This window comes from Eleutherodactylus coqui, chromosome 2, assembly GCF_035609145.1.
Source record: "Eleutherodactylus coqui strain aEleCoq1 chromosome 2, aEleCoq1.hap1, whole genome shotgun sequence".
NCBI classification, from domain to species: Eukaryota; Metazoa; Chordata; class Amphibia; order Anura; family Eleutherodactylidae; genus Eleutherodactylus; species Eleutherodactylus coqui.
This window is the reverse complement of record NC_089838.1, coordinates 328,429,891-328,447,152: the sequence shown is the minus strand read 5'-3', so window position 1 is coordinate 328,447,152 and position 17,262 is coordinate 328,429,891. Positions and strand designations below refer to the sequence as shown.

At 45.7% G+C, this 17,262-nt stretch overlaps 1 protein-coding gene across 1 annotated transcript in view; it reads left to right on the top strand.

Moving 5' to 3' along the window:
- The first annotated feature begins 3,152 nt into the window (after positions 1–3,152).
- EFNB3 (ephrin B3) overlaps positions 3,153–17,262 on the top strand; it is a 91,384-nt gene continuing 77,274 nt past the window's right edge. The window contains exon 1 of the mRNA XM_066593828.1: positions 3,153–3,666. Coding sequence (XP_066449925.1) covers positions 3,548–3,666 — 119 coding nt within the window. The 5' untranslated portion in view covers positions 3,153–3,547. The remainder of the gene's footprint in view (positions 3,667–17,262) is intronic.

The window sequence follows — 17,262 nt, the reverse complement described above, 5'->3', positions numbered from 1 at the left end:
ATACAGGAGATGTATAACTTATACCGGCTGTACATATATAATTATATACGGGAGATACCCAGGTTATACCAGCATGCTCCATATCACTATATACAGGAGATGTATAACTTATACCGGCTGTACATATATAATTATATACGGGAGATACCCAGGTTATATCAGCATGCTCCATATCACTATATACAGGCTGTATAACTAATACCAGCTGTACATTTATAATTATATACAGGAGATACCCAGGTTATACCAGCATGGTCTGTATGACTAAACAGAAGCTTCTTGCTGTACATATTGCTTTTGAGCAGTCTCATTCTGTAACGCTAGTGATTTCCTCTGTCCCGGCAGCACGGTAGCAATGTAACATATTTGCTGACGTGCCATCTCTAATAGCGCTACACTCCATCTGGTATGGAACACGACTTCCACATTATTTTATGCTAATTAGTCAACTCTTCGCCAGCTGTCAAACGTCTGGTTCCTTCGCTCGTCATCGCCGTGTCCATGTGTCGGATTTGGTGATTTTGTGTTTACAACAGAGGCTGAGCAGAACATGAAGGATACATTTGGGACATTTCACGTGGTGCTGCTGAAAGTGGAGTTCCCCTTTTAGTATTGGGATAGGTGTAATTGTGATGGATGACCAGAAGGGCTAGGCAAAAATGGGCCCTGTGTCTTTAAGATTACAGGAACCAACAATTTAAAGGGATACTCCACCTCCACTCTAGAAGTCTACTGAGCCCTCAATGATTAGGGAAGAGGGAGGTCCTTTGTGCTCACTCGTAGGATCGCACCTCATCACCTTCTAACACATTGTTGGAGAATTTCCCATGAACTATACAGTGAGTTTGTTTGTGCGGGAAGAAAAATCAACCCCTGATCAAATTCGGGTTACTTCATGAATATTGAGAAAGGTTTCTTTAAGTAGCAAATAGGGGAGGGGTCTGGGAGTGTGAATTACCCAAGCTTTTAAAGGGGAAGTACGCTGCTAAATAGTGACTCAAATACTCACCAGGCATTGAATCTACAAGTCGTAATGGAGGAAGAAGGTGGCCAAGAACCTGTGCTGGACGCTAAGCTACTCCATAAGCCACTGTTTTACATGGTTTTACCCACCAACCCTGAAGGTAAGTATCTGCACCCTGAAGGTAAGTATCTGCACCCCTTGCAAGTAGAGAGTGGAGACTGGATCTTGTGAAGGGGAATGCAGAACATGTGATGATACAAAGCCCTGTTGCACAGCTCTTCACACCCCATCGTTGAACACGATCCACAGGTGGCATTTTCATCATTAATGTCTCTTTATACCAAACTTGGTGATCTGTAACTCTTGGCATCATAGTTCACACAACCAATATGACCGTTCACATGAGCGTTAGCACCCAGCTTTTCCTGGTACCCGAATGATAAAGCGGTCTACTTATACTTTAAGACTGGGGAAAGTAGCATCATGTAACCAGACAACAACCCCAACGAGAGAAAAATGGCACTTTCCTCGTCCCGGTAAGAAGGAGTTTCAACGCCTCTCCGAACCACAAAGCATCATGGTCCTAAATATCCCAACTTTTTCTATGCAGATGTTGGTACTTCATCTGAACCATCCAAATGGTTGCCCACTGGATGCCAGCCGTTGGGTGCTTTGAGGGTGCCATTTCAGGGCATCATGTGGCAAATCAAATTTATGGCCAATTTATGGATCAATCTGACCGATAACACGAGTGTGAATGAAAAAAAAAAAATTGTAAAAAACTGTGTAGACCATGTGTGCCTACCCTGAAGGTAGGTATCTGCACCCTGAAGGTAGGTATCTGCACCCTGAAGGTAGGTATCTGCACCCCTTACAAGTAGAAAGTAGCAACTGGATCTTCTGAAGGAAAATGCAGAACATTTGACTATACCAAACCCGGTTGCAATATTCTACACACCCCTGATTGGTCACTATCCACAGGTGGTCTGATTACACCAGACTTCATTATATGCGATTCCAGGACAAACCCATCAAGACCAATATGGCCGTTCACAGGAGCGTTGTCAGCCAGCTTTTCCTGGTACCAGAATGATAAAGCAGAATGATAAAGCAGCCTACTTATACCTTTAGGGCGAGCACCCACTGGCGTTTGCGTTTTCCGCGGGAAAAAAACGCAGCGTTTTCGCCGCGTCTCCCGCGGTTTTTCCGCCCGCTTTCCGCTGCGTTTTTCGCGGCGTTTTCGCGGCGTTTTCGCGGCTTTTCCATTAATTTCCATGGAGAAAAATAAGGACACATATGCAACTGACAGCTCCTATGTTAAAAACGCAAACGCAACGCAAAAAAAACGCCAGTGGACAGGAACACATGTTATCTCTATGCCTGTGCAGGAAAAACGCAAAACGCAAAACGCAAAACGCAGGTAAAAAAACGCCAGTGGGTGCTCGCCCTTAGATGGGAGAAAGAATCATTGCGTAAGTAAACAGTAACCCCAACGAGAGAAAAACTGCACTTTCCTCGTCCTGGCAAGGAAGAGTTTCACTGCCTCTCCGAACCACAAGGGATCATAGTCCTAAATATAAGAACATTTCCTCCACAGATGTTGGCCGTCCATCGGAACCAGTCGAATCGTTGCCAACAGACCGGTGGCTGAATGTCGGCCACTGGGTGTTCTTTATGGTCATCGGTATGAAATATCGCATTTGGGGCTGATTTTGCGATCAATGTGACCATAATAAGAGCACAAATGAGAAAAAAATAGTAAAAAAGTAGTGAATGTGCGAAATCCCAACAATACTGTGTAGGCATAAAATAACGATTCCATGATGTGGCGACTAAATGGGCTTTTAACCCCCAAAATGCAATGGGTCCTGTGTCTAAACAGGTCTCCGCTGTCAATGACATTGGCGCCCCGGCTGTAACCAATGACACGGCCCGGTTGTCCTTCACCTGCACTGCAGGCTCTGGGGGCTCTGCCTGTACATGTGGGGGTGTGTACATTGTGTGTGTCTGGGTGCACACTAAGCCTAGAAATGAGTGTGGTTTCCATCCCTCCTCCTCCTCCTCCCTCCCCTCTGCTGCCCTCCACCATTCCTCCCCTTCTCCCCTCCTTGCATTCATCTGCCTCTCCTCCCCTTCTCTCCACCTTCCCATTCTTCTGTGCAAGGGATTTATTCCAGCAGCCTGCTCCTTCCTTGCAGAAAGACCCTACTACTCCGCTCACTCATCCACACACACACACAGAGGGGGGATCCAGGGAGCCCGAGACAAAACCCCTCTCTCCCATCATCCATGCCTTCACCCCTCCCCCACCAACACTGCTCAAAATGACCCCCATCCCCTCAAATCGGGCCAAACACCCTAAACCCTACTCCGCCGTCCTCCTGCCAATATGGCAAAACTTTCTATCCTAAACTTTATCCCATATCCTTAAACCCCCCACCAAACCCAACAAAGAAGCCGGACTCCTTCCCCTGCTGCCTCCAGCATCCCCCCTCCATCCCCACCACCACCACCGCTTGCATTTTAACCAAAATCCCAGGATTTCAGGGTGAACAAAGAGCACCCCCCTCTCTCTCCCCAACCATGTTTTTACGAGAGTTCCTCTCAGCTTTGTACATAAGGATGCTGATCACCCTCTGGAATTTTTGGATTATTTCAGCCTTGAGCCTGGATCCCATCTACTGGAATAGCTCCAACAAAAGGTTAGTGGGATTTCGGGGGGCCCTGCTTACCCTTAAATCGTATCCCCTGGGACTTTTTACTGCAATGCAATCCAAGGTTCTGTCATTTTAAATCGCAATGTCTTTGAGGGTCGGGGGGTTTCAAAAAGTTCCAGGTGTTGGATGCAGGGGAAGGGGGGTTGGGGGCTAATATTAATGTGTTGGATACATTGTATCTATGACTGCACTTGTGATCTGCCCACATTATGGAGTTAATTCCTGCTGTACACATCAACAGTCACTGTCAGGCGTGAATATTTTTGAAAATTTTATTTTCTGTCCCCTTTTTTGTTTTTTTATTTCTTTCCTTTTTGCGTTACCTTTTGTTTGCCCCCTCCCCCCCCCCCCTCCTCCACCCACAACCTCGCTAGTCAAAAAAAGTTTTACAATTTTTTAAAATTGCGGAAAAAAAAAATAAATTCCATGCCTTAATTTTTTTGGCGTCATGTTGTTATATCTACATTGTTCTATGAGCGAGCGATATCAGGAATCGTTTATGCCGGCGGCTTGGATGTTAAGGCTGCTTGGAAAAGGTAATATTAATATTTCTGTCTGGCGTGTCAGTATAGAGGTGTTGAATTAATATGTGCCCTTGTGCCACCACCGTGTATTAGACGCGCGGGGAGATAAGACGCACCCAAGTTTCGGTGGCAGAAAAAGCCGTCTTCTCGTTCATTTGACACATTTTTGAAAATTTTTGCACAATTTTTGCACAATTTTCACCCGTAAAAAGTCTTGTGGTTGGAAAAATACAATAAATATTGATACCTTCATATAGGTATCATGGGTCCCTCTTGGGTTCAGGGACCCTGTGGCCCTCAATCACCTCTTTTGGGTTCGACCTGTCCCCCCTCGGCCTTGTAAAGGACCTTGATTTATGTTGCTATTGGTTTTTGCTCCATTTTTTGATGTGTTTTTTTTTAGGTTTTTCATTGAGCCCTCCTTTACAGTTGTAACTGAAGGGCTATTACTGGGGATCGGTTAACCCCTTGTATGCCAAGGTCTACCATTTCAACCCATCAACCTGCCTCTGTTTACCTCCTCCTCTATATTGTTAGCTGAGGAAGCATTTTCGGCATCACCTTTGTTTTGGTGTTGTGGGGTTTTTTTTTCCTTAATACTCGGGATTTAGTCTCCGACAGGCGCAGGATGACTCACTGGGAGTATAAGTGTAAGACCCCAGGGCTAATCCAATAGTTACAAGCCTGCGGGCTGTACAGGCTTTTCATCCGGTCGTTTAGTAGGAAGAGCATCCTCTATCCATACCAAACCGATGCCGAGCACCAAGCCATGGTGGCGTGGAACAAAGAGCTTGCAATCGTTCGGTGCGGGGCAGAGGGTGGGCTTCTGCCTTGGGTTCTTTCTTCGCAGACGGCTGTGTTTATAGAAAGTGCACTCAGGATGTAAGATGGAGGTACTACGTGTTGTAGTTATGGTATTGGAAACATATGTGTTTAGGTAAATGTAATGGCTGGGGTGGGAGGGGTGAGGTGGGCATTTACCTGGGTTCTACCCATCTGTTGTGTGTAAGAGGGAAGGCCGAAAGAGACGAAATTACTCAACGTCACTCCGTCACATGATGAGGGTATAGATACGGTCTCAGACATATGTATGGTGTTTATATATCTGCTCCATAGGGGCCAAATGGATTTGAAAGGGCCCCAAATGTGAAGACTGGACCTGAAATGGATAGAGTCGTAGATAGGGGGAACAATGGCCGAGGGTCAAAGACTGGCAGGTACACGGACGAGCCCAAAGCTTATGACCCTCACACGTCTAGTGACAAACATAGAAGGTGACAGCATATCAGACGTTGTATAGTCTGACGGCTCGTAGACCGAGATGAAGAAGCAATTATCTCCCAGCCAAATGGAATCATATAGTAAATGAGGCTCAATGATGGGAAGAGGGGAAGGAGAGCGGGGCAAGGAGAGAGTACGTGTACAATATCCGAGAGCTCGCTGCTAGGTGAACTGGGGGGAAGAGCACACAGCCAAGGGGACTGGAGAAATAGAGTGCAAGAACGAGGGGACTGGAGAAATAGAGTGCAAGAACGAGGGGACTGGAGAAATAGAGTGCAACAACGAGGGGACTGGAGAAATAGAGTGCAACAACGAGGGGACGGGAGAAATAGAGTGCAAGAACAAGGGGACTGGAGAAATAGAGTGCAAGAACGAGGGGACTGGAGAAATAGAGTGCAAGAACGAGGGAACTGGAGAAATAGAGTGCAAGAACGAGGGGACTGGAGAAATAGAGTGCAAGAACGAGGGGACGGGAGAAATAGAGTGCAAGAACAAGGGGACTGGAGAAATAGAGTGCAAGAACGAGGGGACTGGAGAAATAGAGTGCAAGAACGAGGGAACTGGAGAAATAGAGTGCAAGAACGAGGGGACTGGAGAAATAGAGTGCAAGAACGAGGGGACTGGAGAAATAGAGTGCAAGAACGAGGGGACTGGAGAAATAGAGTGCAACAACGAGGGGACTGGAGAAATGGAGTGCAAGTACAAGGGACTGGAGATATAGAGTGCAAGAACGAGGGGACTGGAGAAATAGAGTGCAAGAACGAGGGAAATGGAGAAATAGAGTGCAAGAACAAGGGGGACTGGAGAAATAGAGTGCAAGAACGAGGGGACTGGAGAAATAGAGTGCAAGAACGAGGGGACTGGAGAAATAGAGTGCAACAATGAGGGGACTGGAGAAATAGAGTGCAAGAATGAGGGGACTGGAGAAATAGAATGCAACAATGAGGGGACTGGAGAAATAGAGTGCAAGAACGAGGGGACTGGAGAAATAGAGTGCAAGAACGAGGGGACTGGAGAAATAGAGTGCAAGAACGAGGGAACTGGAGAAATAGAGTGCAAGAACGAGGGGACTGGAGAAATAGAGTGCAACAACGAGGGGACTGGAGAAATGGAGTGCAAGTACAAGGGACTGGAGATATAGAGTGCAAGAACGAGGGGACTGGAGAAATAGAGTGCAAGAACGAGGGAAATGGAGAAATAGAGTGCAAGAACAAGGGGGACTGGAGAAATAGAGTGCAAGAACGAGGGGACTGGAGAAATAGAGTGCAAGAACGAGGGGACTGGAGAAATAGAGTGCAAGAACGAGGGGACGGGAGAAATAGAGTGCAAGAACAAGGGGACTGGAGAAATAGAGTGCAAGAACGAGGGGACTGGAGAAATAGAGTGCAAGAACGAGGGGACTGGAGAAATAGAGTGCAAGAACGAGGGGACTGGAGAAATAGAGTGCAAGAACGAGGGGACTGGAGAAATAGAGTGCAACAACGAGGGGACTGGAGAAATGGAGTGCAAGTACAAGGGACTGGAGATATAGAGTGCAAGAACGAGGGGACTGGAGAAATAGAGTGCAAGAACGAGGGAAATGGAGAAATAGAGTGCAAGAACAAGGGGGACTGGAGAAATAGAGTGCAAGAACGAGGGGACTGGAGAAATAGAGTGCAAGAACGAGGGGACTGGAGAAATAGAGTGCAACAATGAGGGGACTGGAGAAATAGAGTGCAAGAATGAGGGGACTGGAGAAATAGAATGCAACAATGAGGGGACTGGAGAAATAGAGTGCAAGAACGAGGGGACTGGAGAAATAGAGTGCAAGAACGAGGGGACTGGAGAAATAGAGTGCAAGAACGAGGGAACTGGAGAAATAGAGTGCAAGAACGAGGGGACTGGAGAAATAGAGTGCAACAACGAGGGGACTGGAGAAATGGAGTGCAAGTACAAGGGACTGGAGATATAGAGTGCAAGAACGAGGGGACTGGAGAAATAGAGTGCAAGAACGAGGGAAATGGAGAAATAGAGTGCAAGAACAAGGGGGACTGGAGAAATAGAGTGCAAGAACGAGGGGACTGGAGAAATAGAGTGCAAGAACGAGGGGACTGGAGAAATAGAGTGCAACAATGAGGGGACTGGAGAAATAGAGTGCAAGAACGAGGGGACTGGAGAAATAGAGTGCAAGAACGAGGGGACTGGAGAAATAGAGTGCAAGAACGAGGGAACTGGAGAAATAGAGTGCAAGAACGAGGGGACTGGAGAAATAGAGTGCAAGAACGAGGGGACTGGAGAAATAGAGTGCAAGAACGAGGGGACTGGAGAAATAGAGTGCAAGAACAAGGGGACTGGAGAAATAGAGTGCAAGAACGAGGGGACGGGAGAAATAGAGTGCAAGAACAAGGGACTGGAGATATAGAGTGCAAGTACAAGGGGACTGGAGAAATAGAGTGCAAGAACGAGGGGACTGGAGAAATAGAGTGCAAGAACGAGGGGACTGGAGAAATAGAGTGCAAGAACGAGGGGACTGGAGAAATAGAGTGCAAGAACAAGGGGACTGGAGAAATAGAGTGCAACAACGAGGGGACTGGAGAAATAGAGTGCAACAACGAGGGGACTGGAGAAATAGAGTGCAACAACGAGGGGACTGGAGAAATAGAGTGCAAGAACGAGGGGACTGGAGAAATAGAGTGCAAGAACAAGGGGACTGGAGAAATAGAGTGCAAGAACAAGGGGACTGGAGAAATAGAGTGCAAGTACAAGGGGACTGGAGAAATAGAGTGCAAGAACGAGGGGGCTGGAGAAATAGAGTGCAAGAACGAGGGGGCTGGAGAAATAGAGTGCAAGAACGAGGGGACTGGAGAAATAGAGTGCAACAACGAGGGGACTGGAGAAATAGAGTGCAAGAACGAGGGGACTGGAGAAATAGAGTGCAAGAACGAGGGGACTGGAGAAATAGAGTGCAACAACGAGGGGACTGGAGAAATAGATTGCAAGAACGAGGGGACTGGAGAAATAGAGTGCAAGTACAAGGGAACTGGAGAAATAGAGTGCAAGAACGAGGGGACTGGAGAAATAGAGTGCAACAACGAGGGGACTGGAGAAATAGAGTGCAACAACGAGGGGACTGGAGAAATAGAGTGCAAGAACGAGGGGACTGGAGAAATAGAGTGCAAGAACGAGGGGGCTGGAGAAATAGAGTGCAAGAACGAGGGGACGGGAGAAATAGAGTGCAAGAACAAGGGGACTGGAGAAATAGAGTGCGAGTACAAGGGGACTGGAGAAATAGAGTGCAAAAACAAGGGGACTGGAGAAATAGAGTGCAACAACGAGGGGACTGGAGAAATAGAGTGCAAGAACGAGGGGACTGGAGAAATAGAGTGCAAGAACGAGGGGACTGGAGAAATAGAGTGCAAGAACGAGGGGACTGGAGAAATAGAGTGCAACAACGAGGGGACTGGAGAAATAGAGTGCAACAACGAGGGGACTGGAGAAATAGAGTGCAAGAACGAGGGGACTGGAGAAATAGAGTGCAAGAACGAGGGGACTGGAGAAATAGAGTGCAAGAACGAGGGGACTGGAGAAATAGAGTGCAACAACGAGGGGACTGGAGAAATAGAGTGCAAGAATAAGGGGACTGGAGAAATAGAGTGCAAGTACGAGGGAACTGGAGAAATAGAGTGCAAGAACAAGGGGACTGGAGAAATAGAGTGCAAGAACGAGGGGACTGGAGAAATAGAGTGCAAGAACGAGGGGACTGGAGAAATAGAGTGCAAGAACGAGGGGACTGGAGAAATAGAGTGCAACAACGAGGGGACTGGAGAAATAGAGTGCAAGAATGAGGGGACTGGAGAAATAGAATGCAAGAACAAGGGGACTGGAGAAATAGAGTGCAAGAATAAGGGGACTGGAGAAATAGAGTGCAAGAACGAGGGGACTGGAGAAATAGAGTGCAAGAACGAGGGGACTGGAGAAATAGAGTGCAACAACGAGGGGACTGGAGAAATAGAGTGCAAGAATGAGGGGACTGGAGAAATAGAATGCAAGAACAAGGGGACTGGAGAAATAGAGTGCAAGAATAAGGGGACTGGAGAAATAGAGTGCAAGAACGAGGGGACTGGAGAAATAGAGTGCAAGAACGAGGGGACTGGAGAAATAGAGTGCAACAACGAGGGGACTGGAGAAATAGAGTGCAACAACGAGGGGACTGGAGAAATAGAGTGCAAGAACCAGGGGGACTGCAGAAATAGAGTGCAAGAACAAGGGGACTGGAGAAATAGAGTGCAAGAACAAGGGGACTGGAGAAATAGAGTGCAAGAACGAGGGGACTGGAGAAATGGAGTGCAAGAACAAGGGGACTGGAGAAATAGAGTGCAAGAACGAGGGGACTGGAGAAATAGAGTGCAACAATGAGGGGACTGGAGAAATAGAGTGCAAGAACAAGGGGACTGGAGAAATAGAGTGCAAGAACAAGGGGGACTGGAGAAATAGAGTGCAAGAACGAGGGAACTGGAGAAATAGAGTGCAAGAACAAGGGGGACTGGAGAAATAGAGTGCAACAACGAGGGGACTGGAGAAATAGAGTGCAAGAACGAGGGAACTGGAGAAATAGAGTGCAAGAACAAGGGGACTGGAGAAATAGAGTGCAAGAACGAGGGGGACTGGAGAAATAGAGTGCAAGAACGAGGGGACTGGAGAAATAGAGTGCAAGAATAAGGGGACTGGAGAAATAGAGTGCAAGAACGAGGGAACTGGAGAAATAGAGTGCAAGAACGAGGGGACTGGAGAAATAGATTGCAAGAACGAGGGGACTGGAGAAATAGAGTGCAAGTACAAGGGAACTGGAGAAATAGAGTGCAAGAACGAGGGGACTGGAGAAATAGAGTGCAACAACGAGGGGACTGGAGAAATAGAGTGCAACAACGAGGGGACTGGAGAAATAGAGTGCAAGAACGAGGGGACTGGAGAAATAGAGTGCAAGAACGAGGGGACTGGAGAAATAGAGTGCAAGAACGAGGGGACGGGAGAAATAGAGTGCAAGAACAAGGGGACTGGAGAAATAGAGTGCGAGTACAAGGGGACTGGAGAAATAGAGTGCAAGAACAAGGGGACTGGAGAAATAGAGTGCAACAACGAGGGGACTGGAGAAATAGAGTGCAAGAACGAGGGGACTGGAGAAATAGAGTGCAAGAACGAGGGGACTGGAGAAATAGAGTGCAAGAACAAGGGGACTGGAGAAATAGAGTGCAAGAACGAGGGGACTGGAGAAATAGAGTGCAACAACGAGGGGACTGGAGAAATAGAGTGCAACAACGAGGGGACTGGAGAAATAGAGTGCAAGAACGAGGGGACTGGAGAAATAGAGTGCAAGAACGAGGGGACTGGAGAAATAGAGTGCAAGAACGAGGGGACTGGAGAAATAGAGTGCAACAACGAGGGGACTGGAGAAATAGAGTGCAAGAACGAGGGAACTGGAGAAATAGAGTGCAAGAACAAGGGGACTGGAGAAATAGAGTGCAAGAATAAGGGGACTGGAGAAATAGAGTGCAAGAACAAGGGGACTGGAGAAATAGAGTGCAAGAACGAGGGGACTGGAGAAATAGAGTGCAAGAACGAGGGGACTGGAGAAATAGAGTGCAAGAACGAGGGGACTGGAGAAATAGAGTGCAACAACGAGGGGACTGGAGAAATAGAGTGCAAGAATGAGGGGACTGGAGAAATAGAATGCAAGAACAAGGGGACTGGAGAAATAGAGTGCAAGAATAAGGGGACTGGAGAAATAGAGTGCAAGAACGAGGGGACTGGAGAAGTAGAGTGCAAGAACGAGGGGACTGGAGAAATAGAGTGCAACAACGAGGGGACTGGAGAAATAGAGTGCAACAACGAGGGGACTGGAGAAATAGAGTGCAAGAACCAGGGGGACTGCAGAAATAGAGTGCAAGAACAAGGGGACTGGAGAAATAGAGTGCAAGAACAAGGGGACTGGAGAAATAGAGTGCAAGAACAAGGGGACTGGAGAAATGGAGTGCAAGAACGAGGGGACTGGAGAAATGGAGTGCAACAACGAGGGGACTGGAGAAATAGAGTGCAAGAACAAGGGGACTGGAGAAATACACAGATGGGAGAAGCGGAGACATAGAAAGGACAGAGAAGGAAGAATAAGAGAGGACAGACAGGAGAACTGTATCAGTGCACAAATAGGAGAACTGGAGAAATAGAGTGCACAGGCAATGGATTTGGGGAAATGGAGAAATAGTAGGATCCAGGCCAGAAGTCTGGAAGTTTGAGGTGAGTGGGATGCAGTAAGGAGTCTGAGGTAAGTAGTATGCAGAAGAGCAGTCTGTGGTAAGTAGGATGCATAGCAGGAATCTGGAGGAGCAAGTAGCATTCAGCAGGCCAAGAGTCTGGAGTAATTAATATAATATGCAAGCCAGGAGTATGAGGTAAGTAGGATGCAGAAGTGCACGGATGTAGGGTGCAGGCCAAGAGTCTGGGGTAGGTAGGTTGCGGATCAGCCATGATTCTTGAGTAAGTGGGGTGTAATTTAGGAGTCTGGGGTAAGCAGGGTGCAGGTCAGAAGTCTGGGATACATAGTATGCAGGGAAAGTAAGATGTAGGCCACTAGTGGAGGTAATTGGAATGCAGGCTAGGAGTCTGGGGTAAGTAAGTTGCAGACCAGCTGGGGATCTGGGGTAAGTAGGGTGTAGGTCAGTAATCTGGGGTTAGCAGGGTGCGGGCCAGAAGTCTAGGATACGTAGGTTGCAGGCCAAGAGACTAGGGTATGCAGAGGTCTGTGGTCTGTAGTACAAAGTCTGGGGTAGCTAGAATGCAGGCAAGACATGTGGGGTAGGTAAACAACTACCTGTGTGTCAGGGGTAATTAGAGAGCATTCTGGGTGTCTGGGATAAGCAGAGAGCAGGCTGGGTGTCGGGGGTAATTAGACAGTAGTATGGTTGTCGGGGGTAATTAGACAGCAGTATGGGTGTCAGAGGTAAGTATCCAGGAGGCTGGGCATCCGGGGTGAGCAGAGCACTGAGTACATGAATATAATGACAGAGGCTCAGAGGGACACATATACTGACAGTGACATACACATTGTGACAGATCTGGGCTACACATTGGCGCCGCTTCTCATACATCAGCAAATAAGATCTATTCTCTGTTCTTTTTTCATAAAATTAGGTTAAAATAAATATTAATATCTTTCCGTAATTGACAAAAATTACTTCTGCGAAAAACTCGTCCTGCGCTCTGCAGCGGAGAGGATGCAGTGTCACCATCCACACGTAGAAGCGCTAGATAGATAGATAGATAGATATGAGATAGATAGATAGATAGATAGATATGAGAGAGATAGATAGATATATAGATTGATAGATATGGGATAGATAGATAGATAAATAGATATGAGATAGATAGATAGATAGATAGATAAATAGATATGAGATAGATAGATAGATAGATAGATATGAGATAGATAGATATATAGATAGATATGAGAGAGATAGATAGATATATAGATTGATAGATATGGGATAGATAGATAGATAGATAAATAGATATGAGATAGATAGATAGATAGATAGATAGATAAATAGATATGAGATAGATAGATAGATAGATAGATAGATAGATAGATAGATAGATAGATATGGGATAGATAGATAGATAGATATGAGATAGATAGATAGATAGATAGATATGGGATAGATAGATAGATATGAGATAGATAGATAGATAGATAGATAGATAGATAGATAGATAGATAGATATGGGATAGATAGATAGATAGATAGATATGAGATAGATAGATAGATAGATATGGGATGGATAGATAGATAGATAGATAGATATGAGATAGATAGATAGATATGAGATAGATAGATAGATAGATAGATAGATAGATATGAGATAGATAGATAGATAGATAGATAGATAGATAGATAGATAGATATGGGATAGATAGATAGATAGTAGAGATGAGCGAACGTACTCGGATAAGCACTACTCGTCCGAGTAATGTGCTTTATCCGAGTACCGCTGTACTCGGGGCTAAAGATTCGGGGCGCTCCGCTGCTGACAGGTGAGTTGCGGCGGGGAGCAGGGGAGAGCGGGCGGGAGAGAAGGAGAGAAAGATCTCCACTCCGTTCCTTCCCGCTCTCCCCTGCAGCTCCCCGCTCCGCGGCGCTCCCCGAATCTTTAGCCCCGAGTACAGCGGTACTCGGATAAAGCCAATTACTCGGACGAGTAGTGCTTATCCGAGTACGTTCGCTCATCTCTAATAGATAGATAGATAAATAGATATGAGATAGATAGAGGGATAGATAGATATGAGATAGATAGATAGATACTGAGATAGATAGATAGGAGATAGATAGATAGATAGATAGATAGGAGATAGATAGATAGATAGATAGATAGATAGATAGATACTGAGATAGATAGATAGATAGATAGATATGAGATAGATAGATAGGAGATAGATAGATAGATAGATAGATAGATAGATAGATAGATAGGAGATAGATAGATGGATAGGAGATAGATAGATAGGAGATAGATAGATAGATATGAGATAGATAGATAGGAGATAGATAGATAGGAGATAGATAAATAGATAGATAGATATGAGATAGGTAGATAGCTATGAGATAGATAGATAAATAGATATGAGATAGATAGATAGGAGATAGATAGATAGATATGAGATAGGTAGATAGATAGATATGAGATAGATAGATAGATATGTGATAGATATGAGATAGATAGATAGATATGAGATAGATAGATAGATAGATAGATATGAGATAGATAGATAGGAGATAGATAGATAGATATGAGATAGGTAGATAGATAGATATGAGATAGATAGATAGATATGTGATAGATATGAGATAGATAGATAGATATGAGATAGATAGATAGATAGATAGATAGATAGATAGATAGATAGATAGATAGATATGAGATAGATAGATAGATAGATATGAGACAGATAGATAGATAGATAGATAGATAGATAGATAGATAGATAGATATGAGATAGATAGATAGATAAGAGATAGATAGATATGAGATAGATAGATAGATAGATATGAGATAGATAGATAGAGAGATAGATAGATAGATAGATATGAGATAGATAGATAGATAGATAGATAGATGATAGATAGGAGAGATAGATAGATAGGAGATAGATAGATAGCTATGAGATAGATAGATATGAGATAGATAGATAGATAGATAGAAAATGTTTCCATCTCTATCCATATAGCTGAACATTTCTGGAGAATGTAGTCCTTACGCCCCGAGGATCTGCACCTCTTTCAATCAACCACACAAAAATAAAAATGGCTCTCTATGAAATGGCTCAGAATATTTCAGAAATGTCCCCGCTTTGCGAGGTAAAATGGCTGGCAATCAGCACAGCGTTACATTATTCTATAATTCACCATCCTCCCCGGAGTCCCTCAGAAAATGACAGGAAATGCTTCTAAAAACAGCACGCTGTCCAATTACGGCTTTAATACTTGTTAGACTTTACAAAAATTCTTCTAGTGCGAGGTTTGCACTTTGTCTTGTTGACTGAATGTTTTGTCCACATGGGTAATCCTCGTGACCCGGTGTTTACGGGTTCACGCTGGGCGTAAAAGCCAAACAACTACTTGGCATCCTTGAAAAAAGTTTGGATGATGGCGGTATTACCCTCAAGATGACTCATAGCCTCAAAGATCACGACATGGGCCCAAATATCATCTTTACCCAAATCTATAGCTAAGTGGTAAGAACCAAGGTAACTTTTTGGGATCTGTCCAGCCTATACCATCATCTGGCATGTTGTACAGACAATTCAAAAAGTTGCCTTAGTCTACTCCCTGCCGATGCTAAGGAGATCCTCATCTCAAAATAAGCTCACAGGATCTGGATGGGACCTGATGCCAGAAGTACAAGATCCCAATCTTACCAGCCACCTTATCAGTCTGTAAAGCCAAAAATATTAGGAGGAAACGCGGGGTGGGGTTGAGTTATGTCCAATATCCTTTCTGTATCGGAGTTACAATTTGGGGTAAATTATCCTCAATAGTGTCAAAACGATGTTCCAGTTGTCGTCCCCATGACCAATCTGACTAACTAACTAATTAAAAACCCTAAAAAGAGCCTAAATACTGTGTAACCCCTTATCGTGCGCCCAGTGTTTTATGATAGCGGCCAGTGCAGCGCTGCGGTGGTAGAGGACGGTGCGCTGCTCACTCCTGCTCTGTGAACACCTCCTGTTCCTGGAGTAGCCTCCCCGGAGGATCCCCATCTTATCCGCACACCACAGAATATTTTCCCCACAGAGATTGAGCTGCGGAGTGGATTCCTAAAGCTGCAGCATTTTTCAGTTTCTGTTGTGGATCTTCACCGCGGATGTCACCACTTTTAATTTAGCGATTCGAGGATGGATTTGTGGTGAAATATGCTGGCTAGAGATGAGCGAGTATACTCGTTTCGAGTAATTACTCGATCGAGCACCGCGATTTTCGAGTACTTCAGTACTCGGGTGAAAAGATTCGGGGGGCGCCGGGGGGCGGGGAGAGGCATGGTGGCGCGGGGGTAGCAGCGGGGAACAGGGGGGAGCCCTTTCTCTCTCCCTCTCCCCCTCACTCCCCGCTGCAACCCCCCACTCACCCACGGCGCCCCCCCGAATCTTTTCATCTGAGTACGGAAGTACTCGAAAATCGCGGTACTCGGGCGAAAAAGGGGCGTGGCCGAGTACGCTCGCTCATCTCTAATGCTGGCGGATTTGTGTTGGATTTTTCTGCCGCACATACTCCTGGGGAAATTGCGCCCATAGCGGAAATGTTGCAGATATTTTGCGCATAGAAAATCTGCAGAAGCCGGCAGGTGCGCGAGATGTAACAAATCTTATCAGCGCCCTGCAGAAACGTTCTGCTCCAAAATTGACCTGCGGTGTGAATTTTTAAATGTCAATTCATGTTTGGCGCAATTTGTTACAGATTTTTCCCTTTGGCTTCAGCGGGGATGAAATCCGCAACACTTTTTATCTCCTTTTTTTGTGCCTGCATTTCTCGCACGCGTAAAAATGTGGGACCGATTCTATCTTCCTGCGTGCCGTATTTGCACACTGAGGGCCCCATAGAAGTCGATGGGGGGTGCGCAAATGCATGTGCAAGAACATGCACAACTCCATGAACAGAGGAACACATCTGGAGCTCATTAGGCCAAATAGCTTTTTAAATCATAGCAAAAGGGGGGGGGGGGTCGCATATGAACAGGGCATTTTTTGCGCAAAACGGTACAATTTGCGATACGCACGTACATCAACCTCGTTCACTGTGTAAAAACAACAAAGTGCATTTTTACAGATTTTGCAGCAACTGCAAATTAGAAAAACTTTTTTTGCATAATTCACAGGAAAATCTGCATGATTAAGTGCGAATCTGTCTTGCGGATTCCCCTGCTGATTCTTTGCGGATTTGCTGCGTAAACGTCCTCCAGACAATCTGACCTCCATGTGCCTTTACCCCTGGTGCTGCCCTGAAGGCCCTTTTACGCAGACCAATGATCATGAGCGACAGTTCATCCAAACATTCGCTCACGCAATCATAAAAGGCCGCGATCGGCCAATGATGACTGAGCAAACGCGGGTCTGTTGGCTGATCGGATCTCTTGTCGGCATCAGTTCTCCCCAAGTGATGTATAGAGGATGAGAGATTGTATCAACGATCATTCATCCCCCATACGGGTGGCATTGGCTTGTGTAATGGACATTTAACCCCTTCCTGCCCCG